The sequence below is a fragment of the Coregonus clupeaformis genome, chromosome 14, assembly GCF_020615455.1.
Source record: "Coregonus clupeaformis isolate EN_2021a chromosome 14, ASM2061545v1, whole genome shotgun sequence".
NCBI classification, from domain to species: Eukaryota; Metazoa; Chordata; class Actinopteri; order Salmoniformes; family Salmonidae; genus Coregonus; species Coregonus clupeaformis.
Genome location: NC_059205.1, coordinates 14,503,027 through 14,525,526, shown reverse-complemented (window position 1 = coordinate 14,525,526; position 22,500 = coordinate 14,503,027). Strand labels below are relative to the sequence as shown.

General features: G+C 43.6%; 2 protein-coding genes and 1 non-coding gene across 3 annotated transcripts in view; 2 read left to right on the top strand and 1 right to left on the bottom strand.

Annotated features, from left to right (window-relative positions):
• Positions 1–11,716: 11,716 nt before the first annotated feature.
• Positions 11,717–11,828, bottom strand: trnal-caa. The gene is made up of 2 exons: positions 11,791–11,828; positions 11,717–11,762 (listed from the first exon to the last, which is right to left on the bottom strand). It is a non-coding gene; the product is annotated as a tRNA-Leu (tRNA).
• Positions 11,829–12,161: 333 nt separating this feature from the next.
• Positions 12,162–15,918, top strand: LOC121581562 (uncharacterized protein CXorf38 homolog). Its single transcript, XM_041897061.2, has 6 exons — positions 12,162–12,530; positions 14,257–14,391; positions 14,531–14,653; positions 14,742–14,891; positions 14,985–15,137; positions 15,203–15,918. The coding sequence occupies exons 1-6, from the start codon at positions 12,327–12,329 to the stop codon at positions 15,374–15,376; spliced, it is 939 nt and encodes a 312-aa protein (XP_041752995.2). The 5' UTR covers positions 12,162–12,326; the 3' UTR covers positions 15,377–15,918.
• A 6,107-nt stretch (positions 15,919–22,025) lies between these two features.
• si:ch211-91p5.3 overlaps positions 22,026–22,500 on the top strand; it is a 17,141-nt gene continuing 16,666 nt past the window's right edge. The window contains exon 1 of the mRNA XM_041896557.2: positions 22,026–22,348. Coding sequence (XP_041752491.2) covers positions 22,142–22,348 — 207 coding nt within the window. The 5' untranslated portion in view covers positions 22,026–22,141. The remainder of the gene's footprint in view (positions 22,349–22,500) is intronic.

Sequence of the window (22,500 nt, the reverse complement as noted above, 5' to 3'; positions counted from 1 at the left end):
CACACACACACACACACACACTCGCTGCTTAATAATGTGTTGACAGCCTGTGCCCCTATGAGAGCAGAAGGGTGAGGGCCTGAGAGAACTCCTCTGGCTTTTCTACACCGTGCCCCAGAGTAGTGCCAGCTCTAATCAGGAAGCAGACAATCATGCCCTGATGGGAGACAACGCATTATGGAATGTGTTTTTTCATCCACTAAGACTATTATTTGATTAAACAATTCCCCCTCATAAACCTACACCTGTCTATCTACTGTGACCTCAAATGGCGTGTCTAACAGTTGTGTACCTTTGGGTCTGCTTCAGTAGTTATGGGTAGGCACAGATCTAGGATCAGATTCCCCCTAAATCCCAACCTTATTAGAGAGGGAATACGCAAAAATGACCTAGGGTCAGTGTCTACGCCAACTTCATCCTATTCCTGTGGTATTATCACAACAGTGATCCCAGTCCTAACCACCCAGTTTAACGTTGAAACTTCAACCCAAAAACAACCCCCTCTCTCACCTTATCATCTGAAATCAGCTTTCAGTGCCTCACTTGAGAGAGAAAAGAGAATTCATTAAACTTAGCTACCCACCCTGGGCTAAAGAATAGACAGAGGGAGGGTGGAGGGTGGAGAGGGGAGGGGGGGAGAAAAGAGAAAGAGAGAGAGGGAGGTTTTCTAAAGCAGAGGCCCTTGAAATGAATTGAAGAGAGGGGTTAGTTTAGCAGAAGAGCTCTGTCGGAAGAACGAGAACAGAGAGAACAGAGAGAACACTCCAATGAGGAATAAAGGGATGAAGGGAGGTGTTAGAGAGGGTCGGTTATACCCTGCTGGTCCTGTGCTTCGGCTCAACACACACTCATACACACACACACACAAACACACACGAAAACTGGACTTTCTCTCCATAATTCCTGTTCCTAATCCAGTCCATTCAATTCTGTTATTGTCCTGAGGTTTTTAATAATCCAGGTTTAATCTGGATAGATTGGCCACTAAAGCGGTTTATCAAATTTAACCCAAATAGCCATTTAGGACTGATTAACAGATTATTAAATGATTATCCAATTATCATAATTATGAAGAATGAGAGTACCTGATTGTCAAAATGTTGTTCGGAATCATGGGCTCAGACAATAGGACAAAGCCATGATGATGCATACACTGAGTATACAAAACATTAAGAACACCTGCTCTTTCCATGACATAGACTGACCAGGTGAATCCAGGAGAAAGCTATGATCCCTTACTGATGTCACTTGTTAAATCCACTTCAATCAGTGTAGATGAAGGGGAGGAGACAGGTTAAAGAAGGATTTTTGAGACATGGATTGTGTGCAGTGTGTGTGCCATTCAGAGGGTGAATGGGCAAGACAAAAGATTGAAGTGCCTTTGAACGGGGTACGGTAGTAGGTGCCAGGCGCAGCGGTTTGTGTCATGAACTGCAACACTGCTGTGTTTTTCACACTCAACAGTTTCCCGTGTGTATCAAGAATGGCCCACCACCCAAAGGACATCCAGCCAACTTGACACAACTGTGGGAAGCATTGGAGTCAACATCGGCCAGCATCCCTGTGGAACGCTTTTGACACCTTGTAGAGTCCATGCCCCAACGAATTGAGGCTGTTCTGAGGGCAAAAGGGTGGGGGTGCAACTCAATATTAGAAAGGTGTTCCTAATGTTTGGTATACTCAGTGTACACAAGCATGCACAGACACAGACACACGCATACACAGACACACACATGCACACACTTTCCTGCACACTCATTTTAATGTACTGAATGTCAGCGTCCATCTCCACCACCCTGTACTGTCAGAGAGAAAGGGAGGCGGACAAAGATAGAAGGTGAGAGAGAGTGAAAGTGAAAGAGAGAAGGGGAGAGAGGTGCCCTTGAGAGAGGGGGCCGGGACAGAGGTGTTCTGCTGGATCTAATGTGACAGGTGGGGTGAGGTCCCTGAGTACACACCAGTGGAGGCTGCTGAGGGGAGGACGGCTCATAATAATGGCTAGATTGGAGTGTAATGGCTGGAATGGAGCAAATGGAACGGTATCAAACACAGGTGTTTGATGCCATTCCATTAACTCCATTCTGGACATTATTATGAGCCGTCCTCCCCTCAGCAGCCTCCACTGGTGCACACACACACACAAACGCCGAGCACAGACTGGCTGAGATGGATGCAGGTCTGATGCAGCAGAGGAGCAGAGAAACACTTGTCACTGAGATCAAAGGAGAATAGAGAGAACAGAGAGAGGAAGAGAGACCCACTCACTGAGGCTGCTTGGAACATGCTGGCAAGCAGATTGGCATTGTCTCTACTTCTCTAATCCCCTGAACCAGGACCCTGTAACACCCATGGGACCGTGTGTGTGTGTATGTCTGTGTGCACTCAGTCACTGGCCTGGGCATGGGTCTGGGCATGTAGAGGGTCACCTGGGGCTCCTACACTATTAAACTGGCAGAGCTACAGAGAGAGAGAGAGAGAGAGAGAGAGAGAGAGAGGGCCCGGGGGGGGTGTGATGGTTAGAAAAAGACAGAGGGATTTAGAGAAAGTCAGAGGGATTTAGAGAAAGACAGAGCTAGAGAATCCACATGAAATACATGTACGGACACCAGAGGAAGAACAATATGTTAAAACCAATGGTAAAAACAATGAACTAATCCTTTTCCAACCCTGCCATGCAGTTTCCCCCTCGTTATCGCCATCTAGTGTTTATTTTTTATTTATTTTTCATTTAGCAGATGCTCTTATCCAGAGGGACTTACAGTTAGTGAGTGCATACATTTTTCTTTTCATACTGGCCAATTTATCCAATGAGCTGCTCCCTCTGTAGTATGTCACCTGTTTCATCACTGGGAGAAGCAAGCTTTATCACAAAAAATTTCATGAAAATATTATTTATCAAAATTCTATGGAACTGCACCGGGGAAGAGCATCATATCAGACAGAACAAAATCTATATACATTCAGCATTCAGTCCTCTTGACCTTTTACACATTTTGTTATGTCACAGCTTTATTCTAAAATGGATTCATTAGTTTTTTTCCCCTCATCAATCTACACACAATACCCCATAATGACAAATCATAAACAGGTTTTTATTTTTAAAATCCTTCAGACGACAAATATATATACACTGCTCAAAAAAATCAAGGGAACACTAAAATAACACATCCTAGATCTGAATGAATTAAATAATCTTATTAAATACTTTTTTCTTTACATAGTTGAATGTGCTGACAACAAAATCACACAAAAATTATCAACGGAAATCAAATTTATCAACCCATGGAGGTCTGGATTTGGAGTCACCCTCAAAATTTAAGTGGAAAACCACACTACAGGCTGATCCAACTTTGATGTAATGTCCTTAAAACAAGTCAAAATGAGGCTCAGTAGTGTGTGTGGCCTCCACGTGCCTGTATGACCTCCCTACAACGCCTGGGCATGCTCCTGATGAGGTGGCGGATGGTCTCCTGAGGGATCTCCTCCCAGACCTGGACTAAAGCATCCGCCAACTCCTGGACAGTCTGTGGTGCAACGTGGCGTTGGTGGATGGAGTGAGACATGATGTCCCAGATGTGCTCAATTGGATTCAGGTCTGTGGAACGGGCGGGCCAGTCCATAGCATCAATGCCTTCCTCTTGCAGGAACTGCTGACACACTCCAGCCACATGAGGTCTAGCATTGTCTTGCATTAGGAGGAACCCAGGGCCAACCGCACCAGCATATGGTCTCACAAGGGGTCTGAGGATCTCATCTCGGTACCTAATGGCAGTCAGGCTACCTCTGGCGAGCAAATGGAGGGCTGTGCGGCCCCCCAAAGAAATGCCACCCCACACCATGACTGACCCACTGCCAAACCGGTCATGCTGGAGGATGTTGCAGGCAGCAGCAGAACGTTCTCCACGGCGTCTCCAGACTCTGTCACGTCTGTCACATGTGCTCAGTGTGAACCTGCTTTCATCTGTGAAGAGCACAGGGCGCCAGTGGCGAATTTGCCAATCTTGGTGTTCTCTGGCAAATGCCAAACGTCCTGCACGGTGTTGGGCTGTAAGCACAACCCCCACCTGTGGACATCGGGCCCTCATACCACCCTCATGGAGTCTGTTTCTGACCGTTTGAGCAGACACATGCACATCTGTGGCCTGCTGGAGGTCATTTTGCAGGGCTCTGGCAGTGCTCCTCCTGCTCCTCCTTGCATAAAGGCGGAGGTAGCAGTCCTGCTGCTGGGTTGTTGCCCTCCTACGGCCTCCTCCACGTCTCCTGATGTACTGGCCTGTCTCCTGGTAGCGCCTCCATGCTCTGGACACTACGCTGACAGACACAGCAAACCTTCTTGCCACAGCTCGCATTGATGTGCCACCCTGGATGAGCTGCACTACCTGAGCCACTTGTGTGGGTTGTAGACTCCGTCTCATGCTACCACTAGAGTGAAAGCACAGCCAGCATTCAAAAGTGACCAACACATCAGCCAGGAAGCATAGGAACTGAGAAGTGGTCTGTGGTCACCACCTGCAAAACCAGTCCTTTATTGGGGGTGTCTTGCTAATTGCCTATAATTTCCACCTGTTGTCTATTCCATTTGCACAACAGCATGTGAAATGTATTGTCAATCAGTGTTGCTTCCTAAGTGGACAGTTTGATTTCACAGAAGTGTGATTGACTTGAAGTTACATTGTGTTGTTTAAGTGTTCCCTTTATTTTTTTGAGCAGTGTATATTACATTTTTTTAACAGCTTTTCTGCTACATATACATTTTGCATACACATTTTACATACATGGTACTTTTATATAAAGCAGTCACATAACAATAATACATTATCAAACATAAGCTCTTTAATCCCACCCCTCAGCCACTCTCAGCCCATCCCACATATCACCATAGACCACCCTTGTTTGGTTTCCATGTGCCATATATTTTTCAATTGTGCTGTGATGTTTTACATTTTTTACCTTTCTAATCGCATAGTATCCACAGATGAAAAACTTACCTATGAGTATTATTATATTATTTATTGACTGACTATGGCTTTCCAAATCGCCCAACACCGCTATTTGTAAGGTTAATTTTAAGTGAATGTTGTGATTTTTTAACCATTCCTGAACCTGTGAGCAGAAACAAGCTACATAGGGGCAATACCAGAATAAATGATCTAGTGATTCTGTCTCTTCACAGCAAAACCTACAGAGCTGAGATTGTTGTATGCCCCATGCCCCATATATATAGCATTCTGTTGGTGGCAATTTGTATAATAAAGTGGTGTTTTTTGTACCAGTTCATAAACCATGTGCCATGGAATCGGTACATCGAAAATCTCTTCCCATTTATTTTGCAACCTGTATGGCACAGCTGTCAACATTTTTGTCCTCAAATGAAACTGGTATATTTTAGCTAAATAAAAAAAATAAAAAATAATAACTGAAATATCACATTTACATAAGTATTCAGACCCTTTAGTCAGTACTTTGTTGAAGCGCCTTTGGCAGCGATTACAGCCTTGAGTCTTCTTGGGTATGACGCTACAAGCTTGGCACACCTGTATTTGGGGAGTTTCTCCCATTCTTCTCTGCAGATCCTCTCAAGCTCTGTCAGGTTGGATGGGGATCGTCACTGCACAGCTATTTTCACGTCTCTCCAGAGATGTTCGATCGGGTTCAAGTCCAGGCTCTGGCTGGGCCACTCAAGGACATTCAGAGACGTGTCCCGAAGCCACACCTGTGTTGTCTTGGCTGTGTGCTTAGGGTCGTTGTCCTGTTGGAAGGTGAACCTTCGCCCCAGTCTGAGGTCCTGAGCGCTCTTGAGCAGATTTTCATCAAGGATCTCTCTTTACTTTGCTCCATTCATCTTTCCCTCAATCCTGACTAGTCTCCCAGTCTCTGCCACTGAAAAACATCACCACGGCATGATGCTGCCACCACCATGCTTCACCGAAGGGATGGTGGCAGGTTTCCTCCAGACGTGACGCTTGGCATTCAGGCCAACGAGTTCAAACTTGGTTTCATCAGTCCAGAGAATCTTGTTTCACATGGTCTGATTCCTTTAGGTGCCTTTTGGCAAACTCCAAGCGGGCTGTCATGTGCCTTTTACTGAGGAGTGGCTTCCGTCTGGCCCCTCTACCATAAAGGCTTGATTGGTGGAGTGCTGCAGAGATGGTTGTCCTTCTGGAACCTTCTCCCATCTCCACAGAGGAACTCTGGAGAGTGACCCTCGGGTTCTTGGTCACCTCCCTGACCAAGGCCCTTCTCCCCCGATTGCTCAGTTTGGCCGGGCGGCCAGCTCTAGGAAGAGTCTTGGTGGTTCCAAACTTCTTCCATTTAAGAATGATGGAGGCCACTGTGTTCTTGGGGACCTTCAATGCTGCAGAAATGTTTTGGTACCCTTCCCCAGATCTGTGCCTTGACACATACAGTGGGGAGAACAAGTATTTGATACACTGCCAATTTTGCAGGTTTTCCTACTTACAAAGCATGTAGAGGTCTGTAATTGTTATCATAGGTACACTTCAACTGTGAGAGACGGAATCTAAAACAAAAATCCAGAAAATCACATTGTATGATCTTTAAGTAATTAATTTGCATTTTATTGCATGACATAAGTATTTGATACATCAGAAAAGCAGAACTTAATATTTGGTACAGAAACCTTTGTTTGCAATTACAGAGATCATACGTTTCCTGTAGGTCTTGACCAGGTTTGCACACAATGCAGCAGGGATTTTGGCCCACTCCTCCATACAGAACTTCTCCAGATCCTTCAGGTTTCGGGGCTGTCGCTGGGCAATACGGACTTTCAGCTCCCCTCCAAAGATTTTCTATTGGGTTCAGGTCTGGAGACTGGCTAGGCCACTCCAGGACCTTGAGATGCTTCTTACGGAGCCACTCCTTAGTTGCCCTGGCTGTGTGTTTCGGGTTGTTGTCATGCTGGAAGACCCAGCCACGACCCATCTTCAATGCTCTTACTGAGGGAAGGAGGTTGTTGGCCAAGATCTCGCGATACATGGCCCCAACCATCCTCCCCTCAATACGGTGCAGTCGTCCTGTCCCCTTTGCAGAAAAGCATCCCCAAAGAATGATGTTTCCACCTCCATGCTTCACGGTTGGGATGGTGTTCTTGGGGTTGTACTCATCCTTCTTCTTCCTCCAAACACGGCGAGTGGAGTTTAAGCTCTATTTTTGTCTCATCAGACCACATGACCTTCTCCCATTCCTCCTCTGGATCATCCAGATGGTCATTGGCAAACTTCAGACGGGCCTGCACATGCGCTGGCTTGAGCAGGGGGACCTTGCGTGCGCTGCAGGATTTTAATCCATGACGGCGTAGTGTGTTACTAATGGTTTTCTTTGAGACTGTGGTCCCTGCTTTCTTCAGGTCATTGACCAGGTCCTGTCGTGGTTAATTACTTTAAAATCATACAATGTGATTTTCTGGATTTTTCCGTCTCTAACAGTTGAAGTGTACCTATGATAAAAATTACAGACCTCTACATGCTTTGTAAGTAGGAAAACCTGCAAAATCGGCAGTGTATCAAATACTTGTTCTCCCCACTGTACCTTTCTCTGAGCTCTACGGACAATTCCTTCAACCTCATGGCTTGGTTTTTTATTTGTAATAAATTAGCATACATTTATAAAACCCTTTTTTTGCTTTGTCATTATGGGGTATTGTGTATAGATTGATGAGGAAACAAATAATGTTATCCATTTTAGAATAAGGCTGCAACGTAACAAAATGTGGAAAAAGTGGGTCTGAATACATTCCAAATGCACTGTATATCTCTCTCACACACACAGACACACAGACACACACGCACACCACAGTGCCAAATGTCAGAATCTTTGGTTGGCCACTAAAAGACTCCTCTCGCCAAATGTCTCACCTTCGGTGTTCTCACCTCACGGGTCATTGACTAACCTCTCTCTCTCTGTGTGTGTTTGTGTGTATGTGTTGTGTGATGCTTCTCAGGGTGCAGACAGAGTGTGTGATGAATGAATCACAGGTCAGTATTAAACCTCCAGGCATCACATGTGAGTAATGTAACCTGTGACACTCTGGGTAAGGAGAAAACCACATTAACAACCTGTTTGTTTTATATGAACACTCACACAGGAGAGGCAACACACGCACACACACACACACACACACACACATGAATGCCTGTCTGGTTGAGTCTCCATCACTCACTGCTTTAGGGTGGTGAAATGCAATAACAGTCATACAAGCATACATATACACACACACAATATGCGGTGTGAAATTGGGTCAGCAGTGGAGAGTGGGCTTTAATGCCGAGCACATACGCTCCCTGAAACACATCTGCATATTCATGTGGGTGGCTATCAAAGTACACACACACATATACAGATACACGCGCGGGAGCACAGACACACACAGACAATTACACATTCGCACACATGCACACAACCTCATAATCACATGTTTGAGTTACTGTCAGGAGCAGAGTGTTTACCTTTCATGGATCTGATTGTTTCTCTAAAACACTGGATGCCTTCAGACGCGTGTGTGTGTGTGCCTATGTATGTGTCACCATATTCTTTGTGTGAGTGATGATAACTGTGTTGACAACTGCTTGCTATTGTCCCTGTTGACACTGGGACATACAGTGCTATGAAAAAGTATTTGCCCCCTTTCTAATGTTCTCTACTTTTGCATATTTGTGATACTGAATGTTATCAGATCTTCAACCAAAACCTAATATTAGATAAAGGGAACATAAGTGAACAAATAACACAACAATTACATATTTATTTCATAAACAAAGTTATGCAACACCCAATTCCCCTGTGTGAAAAAGTAATTGCCCCCTTACACTCAATAACTGGTTGTGCCACCTTTAGCTGCAATGACTCCAACCAAATGCTTCCTGTAGTTGTTGATCAGTCTCTCATGTCGCTGTGGAGGAATTTTGGCCCACTCTTCCATGCAGAACTGCTTTAACTCAGTGACGTGTGGGTTTTCAAGCATGAACTGCTCGTTTCAAGTCCTGCCACAACATCTCAATTGGGATTAGGTCTGGACTTTGACTAGGCCATTCCAAAACTTCCAATTTGTTGCTTTTTAGCAATTTTCATGTAGACTTGATTGTGTGTTTTGGATCATTGTCTTGCTGCATGACCCAGCTGCGCTTCAGCTTCAGCTCACAGACGGATGGTCTGACATTCTCCTGTAGAATTCTCTGATACAGAGCAGAATTCATGGTTCCTTCTATTAAGGCAAGTCGTCCAGGTCCTGAGGCAGCAAAGCATCCCCCAACCATCACACCACCATCACCATGCTTGACCTTTGGTATGATGTTCTTACTGTGGAATGCAGAGTTTGGTTTTCGCCAGGCATTACTGGAACCATGTCGTCCAACGTGAGAGACTGATCAACAACTACAGGAAGCATTTGGTTGGAGTCATTGCAGCTAAAGGTGGCACAACCAGTTGTTGAGTGTAAGGGGGCAATTACTTTTTCACACAGGGGAATTGGGTGTTGCATAACTTTGTTCATGAAATAAATGAAATACATATGTAATTGTTGTGTTATTTGTTCACTTATGTTCCCTTTATCTAATATTAGGTTTTGGTTGAAGATCTGATAACATTCATCACATTCATCAGTATCACAAATATGCAAAAGTAGAGAAAATTAGAAAGGGGGCAAATACTTTTTCATAGCACTGTATGCTGTTTGCTCTCTGTGTGTCACGCCCTGGCCTTGAGAGGCCGGTTGTCTTTAGTTGGTTTGGTCACGGCGTGAGGATCAATGTTATTATTTCTATGTTTAGATTCTAGATGTGTATTTCTAGGTTTGGCCGGGTGTGATTCCCAATCAGAGGCAGCTGTCGCTCGTTGTCTCTGATTGGGGATCATACTTAAGTAGCCTGTTTGCCTACCTTAGTTGTGGCATCTTGTTCCGTGTTAGGCTTGTATGTGTATAGCCTGAGGACTTCACATTATGTTGTTTCTTGTTTTGTTTATGTTTATTGAGTTTAATAAACATGCTCGCATACCACGCTGCACCTTGGTCTGACCCCTCTCTCAACGTTCGTGACACTGTGTCACCAGTGTCATTTAAGAACTATTTTGACCCTAAGTCTTCTCAGTCCCACACATGCTCAAGTCATAAAAACAGAATTGTAATTACACGCATTCTAATTCTACGTATGAAAGAAGAAATGGATTCCAGTGTCTTTCTTCCCTGTCTCTCTCCATCTCCCTTTCCTTTCTCTCTTTCTTTTCGACGTCCAGGTGACAGTCTTCAAAAAATAATATACCCATCCTTAGAATGACTATTCAATAAAACTAACAACAACTTCAGTGTGAAGTCCTTAGAAAGTGCAACACTAACGTTTCAGTAAAACCAGACAGTAAAGACAATTACATATAATTAAACCATCCCACATTTTTCTGCTTTTTTGTAGAAGTGGGTGGAAACTGTATTTTGTGCAAATGTGAGAAACAGTGAGAGGGTAACAAAGGAATCAGAGCCAGTGAGCAGATAGCTATGAAGCCCCGTGGGGGGGGGGGGCAGGCAGTCTTTTGAAGAGAGAGACAGTGGGTTGAACCGAGTGGAGAGAGATGTAATGTGTATGTATGTAAAAGCATGCAAGCTTGTGTGCGTGCGTCCATATGTTTGTGCATCCTTGTGTGTGTGCTTGTGTATGTGCTTGGTGTGTTTGTGTATGTGTGTGTGTTGGGAGGGGTCATGCATGCGTGTGTGGACGTGCCTGTTTGTGTGCGTGCTCGCCCGCGTGTGTGTAGGGGGTTTGGGGACTCTCACAGTGAGACCTGGGCGTATGATTTATTTCAGAATACTAATGTCTCTTTGAACTCCCTCTGCTTAAAACAACCCCCTGCTGGGATCACACGCACATCATTGTCTGTCCCTCTCACTTCACTAAGCAGGCCACATTTATGCACATACACTCACAGGGAAGCACGTCACGCACACACACACACACACACACACACACACACACACACACACACACTCCAGGGTGTCTAATCTACTTTAACTTTCATCAAATCCGTAGAGATCCAATTACAAAGATAGAGGGATATTTGTTTTTCGGTGTGCATCCTAAAAGACTAATTAAATGTTCATGTAAAGATGAAATTATTTGATACAACACAACATTTCTTTTCATTTTCATAATTTATATTTGTTGTATAAATCTGTTTTAAGTTGGGTCCTATAATTGTAAGTATGTGGTTTACTGTATCAGAGTATTCCACTAGTCCTTAAATTAGGTGGGTGGGTTGTTGTCTGTCCTCTAACTACAGAAACAAAATATGCATGCTTTACTGCTGCAGGGTTAAGCCACACGTTTCTTATAATGCACATCTTGGTATATATTTCTAACACACATACACCTTGGTTCTGTGGATACCCTGTACATAAATCTCCAGGAAGGTTGGTGACCAGTAAAACTTGTCCTTTCAGCCAGCAGTAAACCTCGTCCATGCAGGGCTGCCTCTGGCGTTTGCTATGATGATGGCGCCACCTCTTGGAGGAAAACACTCACACTCTTTTCCTCCTACTTGAAATGCCGCTGATCTGTCTCGATCACTCTGAAATAGCATAGGCGAGTGCATTTAAAACTAGGCAATGGTAAAATATATCTAAGTAATTTCCCGGCTCATGTGTTTTCTTATCACCACTTATGGGAATCCACTGTGTAGACTGTTTTACTCCGATGTTGTTAGGGAAAAGCATTGTCAGAAGCGGGATTCGAACCCGCGCCTCCATTCGGAGACCAGAATACCCCTTTATCCAGGAAGGATTCACACCTTGAGTCTGGCGCCTTAGACCGCTCGGCCATCCTGACAACTGTACTTTCACAAGTTTCTTATTCATTTGTACTATTCTGTGAACTCAAGTCTGCCCTGTATAGGTGAGTACTGTTATGTAGGTAAGCTCATGTTGGACTTAGGCTGTTAGGGTACTAATAATGTGTGGCCTAGGCCTATAGTTATAGATACATCTTTAGATTTTCTAATGAATAATTTCCATTATTTTACCTGTATTGTCGTTATCACTTTAATAAATCATATTTAGGCTATACAGACAGTTTCGCTGTTTCAGGACAGACCGACGGCAGCTGTAAATGTCTAGTTTAGCGTACTACAATTCCCATACCGCACTGACAGGAACTGGGCGGTATTCGATTCAAGACAAACGCGGAAACTTGACATCACGGATTATACGCACTTTTGTTTCCCTGTTGACCTTTTATGTAGTATGACAGAGATATAGTCGGCATACTCTTCGGTTTGTTTTAAGATCTCGCGCTTCTTTATGTTGGTGTTTTTTTCTTCATTTTTAAATGGTACACGAAGAGTTGAGTGCTCGTCTGAACGATGGCGGGTATAAGAACTGGCTCAAAGCGGGGTACTGCCTCCTCAAACTGCGGGAGGGGTTGCACTCTTTCACCGATACTGAAATGAGATCGTTCCATGGAAATCTAGTCACTAGGAACCCAGGTCTGCGGCGGCCGTGTCAGAGCGGGTGCAGACCCAAAGGGAATCAGGTGAGAGTCAGAAGTTGCCTTCTGGCACAATGTCAGTTTGAGTTTACCCCTCCCAAAATAACCTAAATCATTGTAAGAGGAAAAGGTTTAGGGGCTAGTTAGATCAAGTGTCAATTTACTCCAGTAGTAGCCTGGACTTCATGGGTGTATTCATTAGTTCAAACAGTTGCAAAACGGAAAACAAATTCAGGTAGGTCCCTCCCGTTTCGTAACGTTTGCATCCGTAAGAAACGTTTTGTAAAATAATCGGCGTAATGAATACGTCCCTGGCTCTCGCGTCTTCTTTTCTGATATAATGGCGTTCGCACTAATTTAATGTGCATGCGGTCACCAACTGTAGTGGTAATGAACTGAGGAAAATTTTAAAAACATTGCGCAAAGGTAAAATAAAAAACATCATACAAAATAAAATAAATAAAAATGTATAAATCAAGAAACCGATCCCACTCCTTCAGTCATAGTCCAATCCAATTCACACCCCTACACAGGCTTAGGGGCCTGGGAGGGGGGATAAAGTTCAATCAGTATTCCCTGCAATATTTCAGCTGTTAATTCCTGAATACCACAAAACCTTGCAGCCGCAGATACAATTATGTCCAGTTTCTTGACTTCTTGCTCATTTGGGCAGTACAATTAATCACTATAATAAACGCCACAATCCACCTAATCCACTATATATGTGTCTGTATCCTTCAACTGATGAACAACATTCTGAATCTCAACTGGCTGCTGGGCATCCACTGCCATGGCTTCCTCAGCTCCACTCACTCCTTCAACAATTTCCTGCACCTCCGTGTAAGAGACCTGCTGTACAGCCCAGATCCGTGCTACTTCAAACTCCTTCACCCTAGCAAGGCACTCCAGGAATTCGGCAACGTGATTTCCACCACAATTGCAATACCGTAAGGTGGGCTCCCGAGTGGCGCAGTGGTCTCAGCGGTCTAAGGCACTGCATCTCAGTGCTTGAGGCGTCACTACAGACCCCCTGGTTCGATTCCAGGCTGTATCACAACCGGCCGTGATTGGGAGTCCCATAGGGCGGCGCACAATTGGCCCAGCGTCGTCCGGGTTTGGCCGGTGTAGGCTGTCATTGTAAATAAGAAATTGTTCTTAACTGACTTGCCTAGTTAAATAAAGGTAAAATAAAGCTGTAGATCATCACCAATATATTGCTTCTGTTGGCACACACTTGATACATGACCATACCTTTTGCAATTTCGACACTGCAAAGATTTATTCCCAAACACACTCAGTGCGTATCTTATGTATACCAGCTTCCCATGAATAGGCAGATACTGTTCTTCAAACATCAGTAACACTGATTGACTTTCCATCTACTACACGTTTAGGTGACATGCTCTACCACTCCTGGAATCTGCTTTGCCATCAACCAGCACTTCCGCCATCTCCAGCACGTCCAAGACACTTTCCCACCCCCTATTATCCGGCACGTGTGTTGAGTCAGATTTTCTATTATATTGACAAGATAGTCGAGTGACTGCTCTAACAATGGAAGTCGTTGTCCCAAAGGTGGGAAGGCAGGCGGTCTTATCAGTCTGTTTATCGTGGACAGATTTTGACGGGAGTAAACCCTCTCACTTCGCCGCTTCCTCTCTGGTCGAGTCAACAAGATGAGATTTGGATTCATGGTCACGCGAGACTACTCAGTAGAGACATGTCATGATAAAGTTTGATTGAATGATGCTTTCTCGTGTGTGTTCCACAGCTGTACTCTGTGTGTGTGGTGTGTGCAGAGTGGAGGACAGCGATCCTGAGGCACCACACAAACCCCAGCGGGACGGTGAACTGGGGGAACTGCAGTCCCCCACTCTGGAACCAGGACCACTGGGAACTGGCAAAGGTAGTGTGTGTGCGCGAACTAAAACATTACTGATTTTATTGGGTCTGTTATTGAAATTGTACTCGCCTTACTTTCATCTGTTAATTTAGATAATTGACTACTTCTCTCCCCCTCTCCTATCTTCCTTTGTCTCCCACAGGCCTACATGCCGCGGGGTCAGGCTGGGGTTAAGGGGGCGGAGCTGTGTGATGTGTCCGCACTGCTCAACCTCCTCAACTACTGCTCCCACTTCAACTACGTAGACCAGCGCTGTGTCAGAGAGGTAACACAAACACACATGCACACAGTATAAACACACGTCACCTGTGTTTGTGTGTGTGTGTTATGAATGTGTATGCGTCTCGTCTAAGGTTATCAGGTGTAGGAACGAGCTGATGCACTCCTGTGAGATGCGAGTGTGTGACCAGTGGATGAGGCACTACCAGGCCAGCATACAGCAGCTCTTACGGCAATTCACACACCTACCAGAAGTGGCAGCAGCCGGACAACAGATACTAGAGGTGCGTGGGTTTATATCAGCTCTCAGATCTGTGTGTTGTTTCACCTTTGATCTATGGAGCTGAAATGCTATGTGTGTATTTTTTTGTGTCCAGATGCTGGCTGTTGATTTGTCGGTGTTAGTTCCTGGTGTGGACCGAGTGGACGGGTCCTTGTGGGAGGGGGTGGAGCCTGAGTCTATCAGCCAATGGGAAACAGACTTGCTGAGAGAGAGGCTGCAAGAGCTGCTTACTGACACCGACACACAGGTATTTCTAACCACACTTCTAACCATTAGTTGTCTGACTGACTGACTGTCTGCTGTATTCTGTAGGACACTGAGGAGTTGCTGAGACTGAGGGATTTCCTCCTGGCCAACAGAGACTTGAGTGACCAGTTCTCCTCTGAACTCCAGACCATCACATCAATGGAGACTCAGAGGAGGAGAAGAGGAGAAGGGGAGGAGGAGCGAGAGAAGGGGGAGGTGGGAGGGAAAGGGGGGGAATGAAAAGGAGACACCTGAGTAACCAGTTAACCTTCTAACTCATCAGAGGAGAGGGGAAGAGAGCGGGAGGAAGAGAGGAGAGCAAAGGTGAGGACTGAACCATAAGAGATAGATAGATGGAGGACTCTACTGCCCAAAAGCCAGTTTTAGCATGTGCTGCACCATTGAGGACTTTCACCATTTTTAAGTAGTCAACTGAGTGGGACTTCCTATGGGTTAAGGAAGGATCACATGATTCCATTCGGGTCATCAGGAAGGATCAGCCAATGAATTATAGTTGTGAGCAAACATTCCATAACTGCAGGTGGCAGTAAATCGCCAACCTTGGCTTTGTACCTGTTCAAACAACTCACTACAGTAGGGCTGGGCAATATGGCCAAAATATCATATCACGGTATTAGCATTTTTTAAAATGGTATTTAATGTTTTGAATAATAAACGTTCTGAATTTGCTTTATGAGTAATGCGTGACCCTAGGGTGAATTGAATTGGCCACTCCATTCTGATTGTTTTATAATGTTCAATTAAACTTAAACAAAAAATAATTTTCTGCATTTCCTGCACTCATTTGAAATCATTTCCACACTGCCAGGTAGGGCTGCACAATATTGGCAAAAAATGTAGGCCTTATTTTTTACCAAATGTTGCAATTGTGATTTGACTTGCGATTTAGATCAGAACACTTGGGTGAACTGATGGAATCATGGAAATATAATTAGTATTATAATTCTATAGTTTGAATACAGTGTTTGACATGACAACAAATAAAAATGCCAGGGAGGAGTTATTGTGACAGGGTAGGAACCAAAGTGTTGGTCAGTGTTTCCTAGGGGACCCTATAATATTTGGCTACATTAAATGTTTTCTTCATGTAGCTAACATATTCATGCTTTGTCTATTCCTCTTTGATTTAGAACAGGGGTGTCAAACTCATTTTAGCTCAGGGGCCACATGGAGGAAAATCTATTCCCAAGTGGGCCGGACCGGAAAAATCATGGTATATATATATATATAACTTAAAAACAACAGATTATTTTCTTTGTTTTAATACGATCAACATACAACATAAAGCTGGAGCCTGAGGACAGTGTGTCCAAAATAGTACAAGCACAACATCACTATTAATCATAAAACACCTCAAGTTATTTGAAAATTCTAAAGAAAAAGAACACACAAACACACAATGCCTCAGTGATTCACAGAAGTATATCACAGATCACAGAACTATATCAGGGTGTCATTTCTCAGGCAGAAATGTAGATAAAAACAATGAAATCCTGTTCCCCAAACAAGTGCAAGAACCACAGAGTCAAGAATAGGTTAAATATACAAATAAAATAAAATCTATTAAAAACAATAGCACATCAACATAAAAACATATAAACATAAATCTGAAAGCGTTGCTCAAACTCCCGTAACAGTCCCATTATTTTATCTTTGAACCGCTTCATGTCTGCCACATGTTGGGTCGCGCACACATTTTTCAGACAGGGGAAGTGAGCTGCATCACCACCGGCAAGTTGCGTCTCCCACAATGACAGCTTCAACTTGAAAGAACGTATGCTGTCATAATACTGCGTGACAACTTTGTTGCGCCCTTGCAGCTGTTTGTTCAAGTTATTCAGGTGCTCTGTAACATCCACCATAAATGCAAGGTCCTGCATCCATTCTGCGGAATGAAATTCTAACACTGGTTTGCCCTTTTCTTCCATGAACTGTTCAATTTCTTCTCGTAAATCAAAGAAACGCCTCAGCACAGCACCTCGGCTTAACCATCTTACCTCAGTGTGGTATGGCAGGCCATAGATGTGGTCTTTCTCTCTGAGAAGGCTGTCAAACTGACGGTGATTCAGGCTTCTGGATCGGATGAAATTAACAGTTTGGATGACCACCTTCATGACGTTATCGATCTTTAATGACTTGCAACACAAAGCCTCCTGGTGCAAAATACAGTGAAAAGTCAAAAAATCACGTCCTCCATTTGCAGATTGCACTTTCTCTCTGAACTTTGTCACAACGCCTGCTTTTTTCCCGATCATTGAGGGCGCACCATCTGTATCCAGGCTGACAGCGCGGGACCAGTCCACTCCGACCCTGTCCAGCGCGCCAACGAGTGCGGTAAAAATATCAGCTGCTGTCGTTGTATCTGTCATCGGCACCAACTCCACGAACTCCTCGGTGACGGTCAATGTGTCATCAACTCCGCGGATGAAAATGGCCAGTTGTGCAACACCTGTAATGTCCGTGCTTTCATCAATTGCAACCGAAAACGCAATAAATGACTTTACTTTTTGCTTCAACTGGCTGTCCAAATCCACTGAAAGATCGGAAATCCTGTCTGCAACTGTATTTCTTGTCAGGCTGATATTTGCAAAAGCCTGCCGCTTTTCAGGGCACACAATCTCCGCTGCGTTCATCATGCATGTTTTTACAAATTCACCCTCACTAAATGGTTTTGAAGCCACTGCGATTTCATTAGCAATGAGGTAGCTAGCTTTCACTGCAGCGTCACTGATGTCTCGGCTGTGAGTAAACACAGACTGCTGTTTCTTCAGACCCGCCAACAGTTCATTCACCTTCTCTCATCTCCGCTGTCCTTGAAAGTTGTCATATTTGTCGGCATGAAGACTCACATAGTGGCGACGAAGGTTATATTCTTTCAGCACTGCAACATGCTCTGAACACACCAAACATACAGCTTTCCCATTCAATTCAGTGAATAAATAGGATGACCATTTTTCTTGGAACACTGTGCACTCTGCGCCCACTTTTCTCTTTTTGACAGAGACATATTGGGGCAATGAGGGTGCCAAAGCACATAATGTTAAAAGTAGAAGCCGTAATAAATATCGCGGGCAAAACAAAGTAGCTCATTGGCTGCACGTGCTTGACCTACTTGCTCTGCCCCGGTATAAACAGTTTGCTTGCTTAACACAATCGCTATTGCGCCATCCAGTGGACGCAATTGGAACAGCAGTTTATTTTATTGAAAAATTGCAGCGCATTTTTATACTTTACAAAATTATTATGACTTTTTTTTTTTTTTTTTTTTTATTAAATCATCTCGCGGGCCGGATTAAACCCGTTTGCGGGCCTGATCCGGCCCGCGGGCCGGACGTTTGACACCCCTGATTTAGAAGATACTGTTGCACAAACAACATGGTGATTTAGGCCTACACAATCACTGGTATCAGGCTGTATAGCTAGCTACATTTGCTCTGACTCAGTACATGTATTAGCTAGCCAGCTAACTAGCGATTAGCATTAGCGGCTAACACGATTTAGCCACAACTTGCTAAGAAAAGACAAACTAGATGTTTACAGATGTAAGAAACACAAACTAATAGTGTAATTATAGAACGCTTGTGGATTTATATTAAAAAGTAAAGTGGAAACAGCATCGTAGTCATCCTCATTGTTGCATGTGCTGCATTGACCATGCATTGATCAAGTGTCTCATGGTTGAGATACAACAAATGTGCTCCTTGAGTGAAGCGGCGGGACTAGGTCTGTGTGAAAAGTGGCATGGAGTGAGGGGAGAAAGATGACTCAAGTAGCTGTGTAAACTATAAAAATGAACATTACACAAGGCGTATCACATTTAACAAACCAAAAATTAAAATACCGTTATGGAAGGTAAAGTAAAAACCCAAACCGGTCTGTGCATCATCAATACCGGTATATAGTAAAATATGGTATACCGGCCAGAATACAGGTGACAGTATGCACTCAGTTTGTTTGCCAACTCATAGAAGTAGTAGAAGAAGAAAATGTACTACTTCAAAATGGACTCAATGACAGTGCCCATGCAATGATGCTATGTCTATCTAAGTCAGGGATCATCAACTAGATTCAGGCGGGGGCCAATTTTTTTTTTCTTGAGTGGATGGTCGGGGGGCCGGAACATAATTACAAATAATTTGTAGACTGAAAATTGACCGCAAGAAGTCCAAATAGATATAATATTTGATTAAACATAATAATTTCAAACCGTGCTTACATTTGTATATGATCATGTGTCTCTCTATTATGCGTGGAAATACTTGGGATCAGATTTCCCAAATTAAAATCAATTGGAGCTGATTTCCTGGTGTATTTATATTTTTGGATGTCCAGCAATGAAAATGCAAAAAAAAAATGTTTTTATATACAGTACAAGTCAAAACTTTGGACACACCTACTCATTCAAGGATTTTTCTTTATTTTTACTATTTTCTACATTGTAGAATAATAGTGAAGACATCAAAACTTTGAGAGAACACATATGGAATCATGTAGTAACCAAAAAAGTGTTAAACAAATCAAAATATATTTTATATTTGAGATTCTTCAAATAGCCACCCTTTGCCTTGATGACAGCTTTTCAGACTCTTGGTATTCTCTCAACCAGCTTTACCTGGAATGCTTTTCCAACAGTCTTGAAGGAGTTCCCACATATGCTGAGCACTTGTTGGCTGCTTTTCCTCCGTCCGACTCATCCCAAACCATCTGAATTGGGTTGAGGTCGGAGGATTGTGGAGGCCAGGTCATCTGATGCAGCACTCCATCACTCTCCTTCTTGGTAAAATAGCCCTTACACAGCCTGGAGGTGTGTTGGGTCATTGTCCTGTAAAAAACAAATGATAGTCCCACTAAGCCCAAACCAGATGGGATGGCGTATCGCTGCAGAATGCTGTGGTAGCCATGCTGGTTAAGTGTGCCTTGAATTCTAAATAAATCACAGTGTCACCAGCAAAGCACCCCCACACCATAACACCACCTTCTCCATGCTTTACGGTGGGAACTACACATGCGGCGATCATCCGTTCACCCACACCGCGTCTCACAAAGACACAGCGGTTGGAACCAAAAAATCTCAAATTTGGACTCCAGACCAAAGGACACATTTCCATCGGTCTAATGTCTATTGCTCGTGTTTCTTGGCCCAAGCAGGTCTCTTCTTCTTATTGGTGTCCTTTAGTAGTAACTAACTGTAAGTCGCTCTGGATAAGAGCGTCTGCTAAATGACTTAAATGTAAATGTAGTGGTTTCTTTGCAGCAATTCGACCATGAAGGCCTGATTCACACAGTCCCCTCTGATCAGTTGATGTTGAGATGTGTCTGTTACTTGAACTCTGTGAAGCGTTTATTTGGGCTGCAATTTCTGAGGCTGGTAACTCTAATAAACGTATCCTCTGCAGCAGAGGTAACTCTGGGTCTTCCATTCCTGTTGCGGTCCTCATGAGAGCCAGTTTCATCATAGCGTTTGATGGTTTTTGCGACTGAACTTGAAGAAACTTTCAAAGTTCTTGAAATGTTCCGTATTGACTGACCTTCATGTCTTAAAGTAATGATGGACTGTCGTTTGTCTTTGCTTATTTGAGCTGTTCTTGCCATAATATGGACTTGGTCTTTTACCAAATAGGGCTATCTTCTGTATACCCACCCTACCTTGTCACAACACAACTGATTGGCTCAAACGCATTAAGAAGGAAAGAAATTCCACAAGTTAACTTTTAAGAAGGCACACCTGTTAATTGAAATGCATTCCAGGTGACTACCTCATGAAGCTGGATGAGAGAATGCCAAGAGTGTGCAAAGCTCTCATGAAGGCAAAGGGTGGCTATTTGAAGAATCTCAAATATAGAACACTTTTTTTGGTTAATACATGATTGCAAATGTGTTATTTCATAGTTTTGATGTCTTCACTATTATTCTACAATGTAAAAATAAAGAAAAACCCTTGAATAAGTAGGTGTGTCCAAACTTTTGACTGGTACCATTTATATATATATGTGTGTTTGTTATTTGCTCAGAAAACATAGGGGGCCAAATAAAACCACCCGCGGGCCGCCAGTTGAGGACCCTGATCTAAGTCTATGGACTAAACTGAACAATCATGCCAGGAGAGGGGTTAGGGATCAGGGGTCATGGGTTGATCAGTGACCTACCAGAGGACAGGACAGTAGAACCCAGGGAACTATTCAAATCTAGGCAGTCTGAAAAATATTCTGATTTTGCTTGCGAGCATGTTTTTATAGATATGAACTTGGTTTTATTGACCGAATGTATGAAAATGTGCATGTACAAGAAGTTTTATGTTTACTCTGTAAATCCAGACACCGCTTTGATTGAACAAACCCTAACTGTTCTGTTTTAAAATCATGGAGGACCAGAAGGGGAAATAAGGGGGAAATTGATTGGCCCCCCAAAACAACTCTCTAACATGACCATACTTTTTAAAAATGTTTTATTTGTTAAATAAGTTATATTGAGATGTAGGTCTGTCTATGCTGTAGATCACATTGAGGCACTTTGTGATTGAATAGTGACCAGACCTGTAAGAGCAAGAACATGTTCTGAAATAAACTTGCATAAATGCAGAATCACTGAAATGTCCTGCGTTTCTATTATAATTGTTGTGAATGCAAGGCCGTACATTGGAAGATTAGTTTTGCTGTAGTAATAAATGGAAGCAAACTAAAGCAAAGTATTTGGGTATAAACGGGTTAAATGTGTATCTTGGAGGTGAGAGAACTTTCCCAAAAATACAGTAGGAATCGATCTACGTACAGGTCATGTGATGTGTTATGATGGCGGCGAGAACGCTGCTCATTGGTTGGACTTGGACCCTGTGCGCCTGACAGTTCTGCAGGAGTCTAGACAGCCTGTCTAACCGGTGGTTAGGTAGGTCGGCGGCTACGGGACTGATCGAATCGGCTGGTACCGGAGGATTGGAAACGGGAAAGGAATTATTATCCAGCACAACGACACGGCATTTGTTTCACCATGGACACGTTCAGAAGGTTTCAGGATGAGGGGTATAAAAACTGGATTAAAACGACCATGGGTCTGAATTTTCTTAAAACGCGACTAGGCGGATTCCTGGAAAACGAAACCGAAACTTACCACGATCACCTCCGAAACAAAGTAAACACAGACAATGTGTGTAAAACTGAATGTAACCTGAAGAAATGGAGCTCCAGGCCAAAGCAGGTGATAAAAATTATATGGGCGTTACAATGTAACTCGCATGATATCTGAGTTTCCGTCCCTACTTTTAAAACATGTTCTGCCCATTCACTGATGTCATTATGAGTTCCACTGCTTCAATCCCCTCACGTAATAGGCTACAACTGTTGTTTTAT

Coding starts and splice junctions, on each gene's coding strand:
- LOC121581562 (XM_041897061.2), top strand. CDS start 12,327: ATGGTACACGAAGAGTTGAGTGCTCGTCTGAACGATGGCGGGTATAAG. Junction 12,531..14,256: donor GCAGACCCAAAGGGAATCAG/GTGAGAGTCAGA, acceptor TGTGTTCCACAG/CTGTACTCTGTGTGTGTGGT. Junction 14,392..14,530: donor ACCACTGGGAACTGGCAAAG/GTAGTGTGTGTG, acceptor TGTCTCCCACAG/GCCTACATGCCGCGGGGTCA.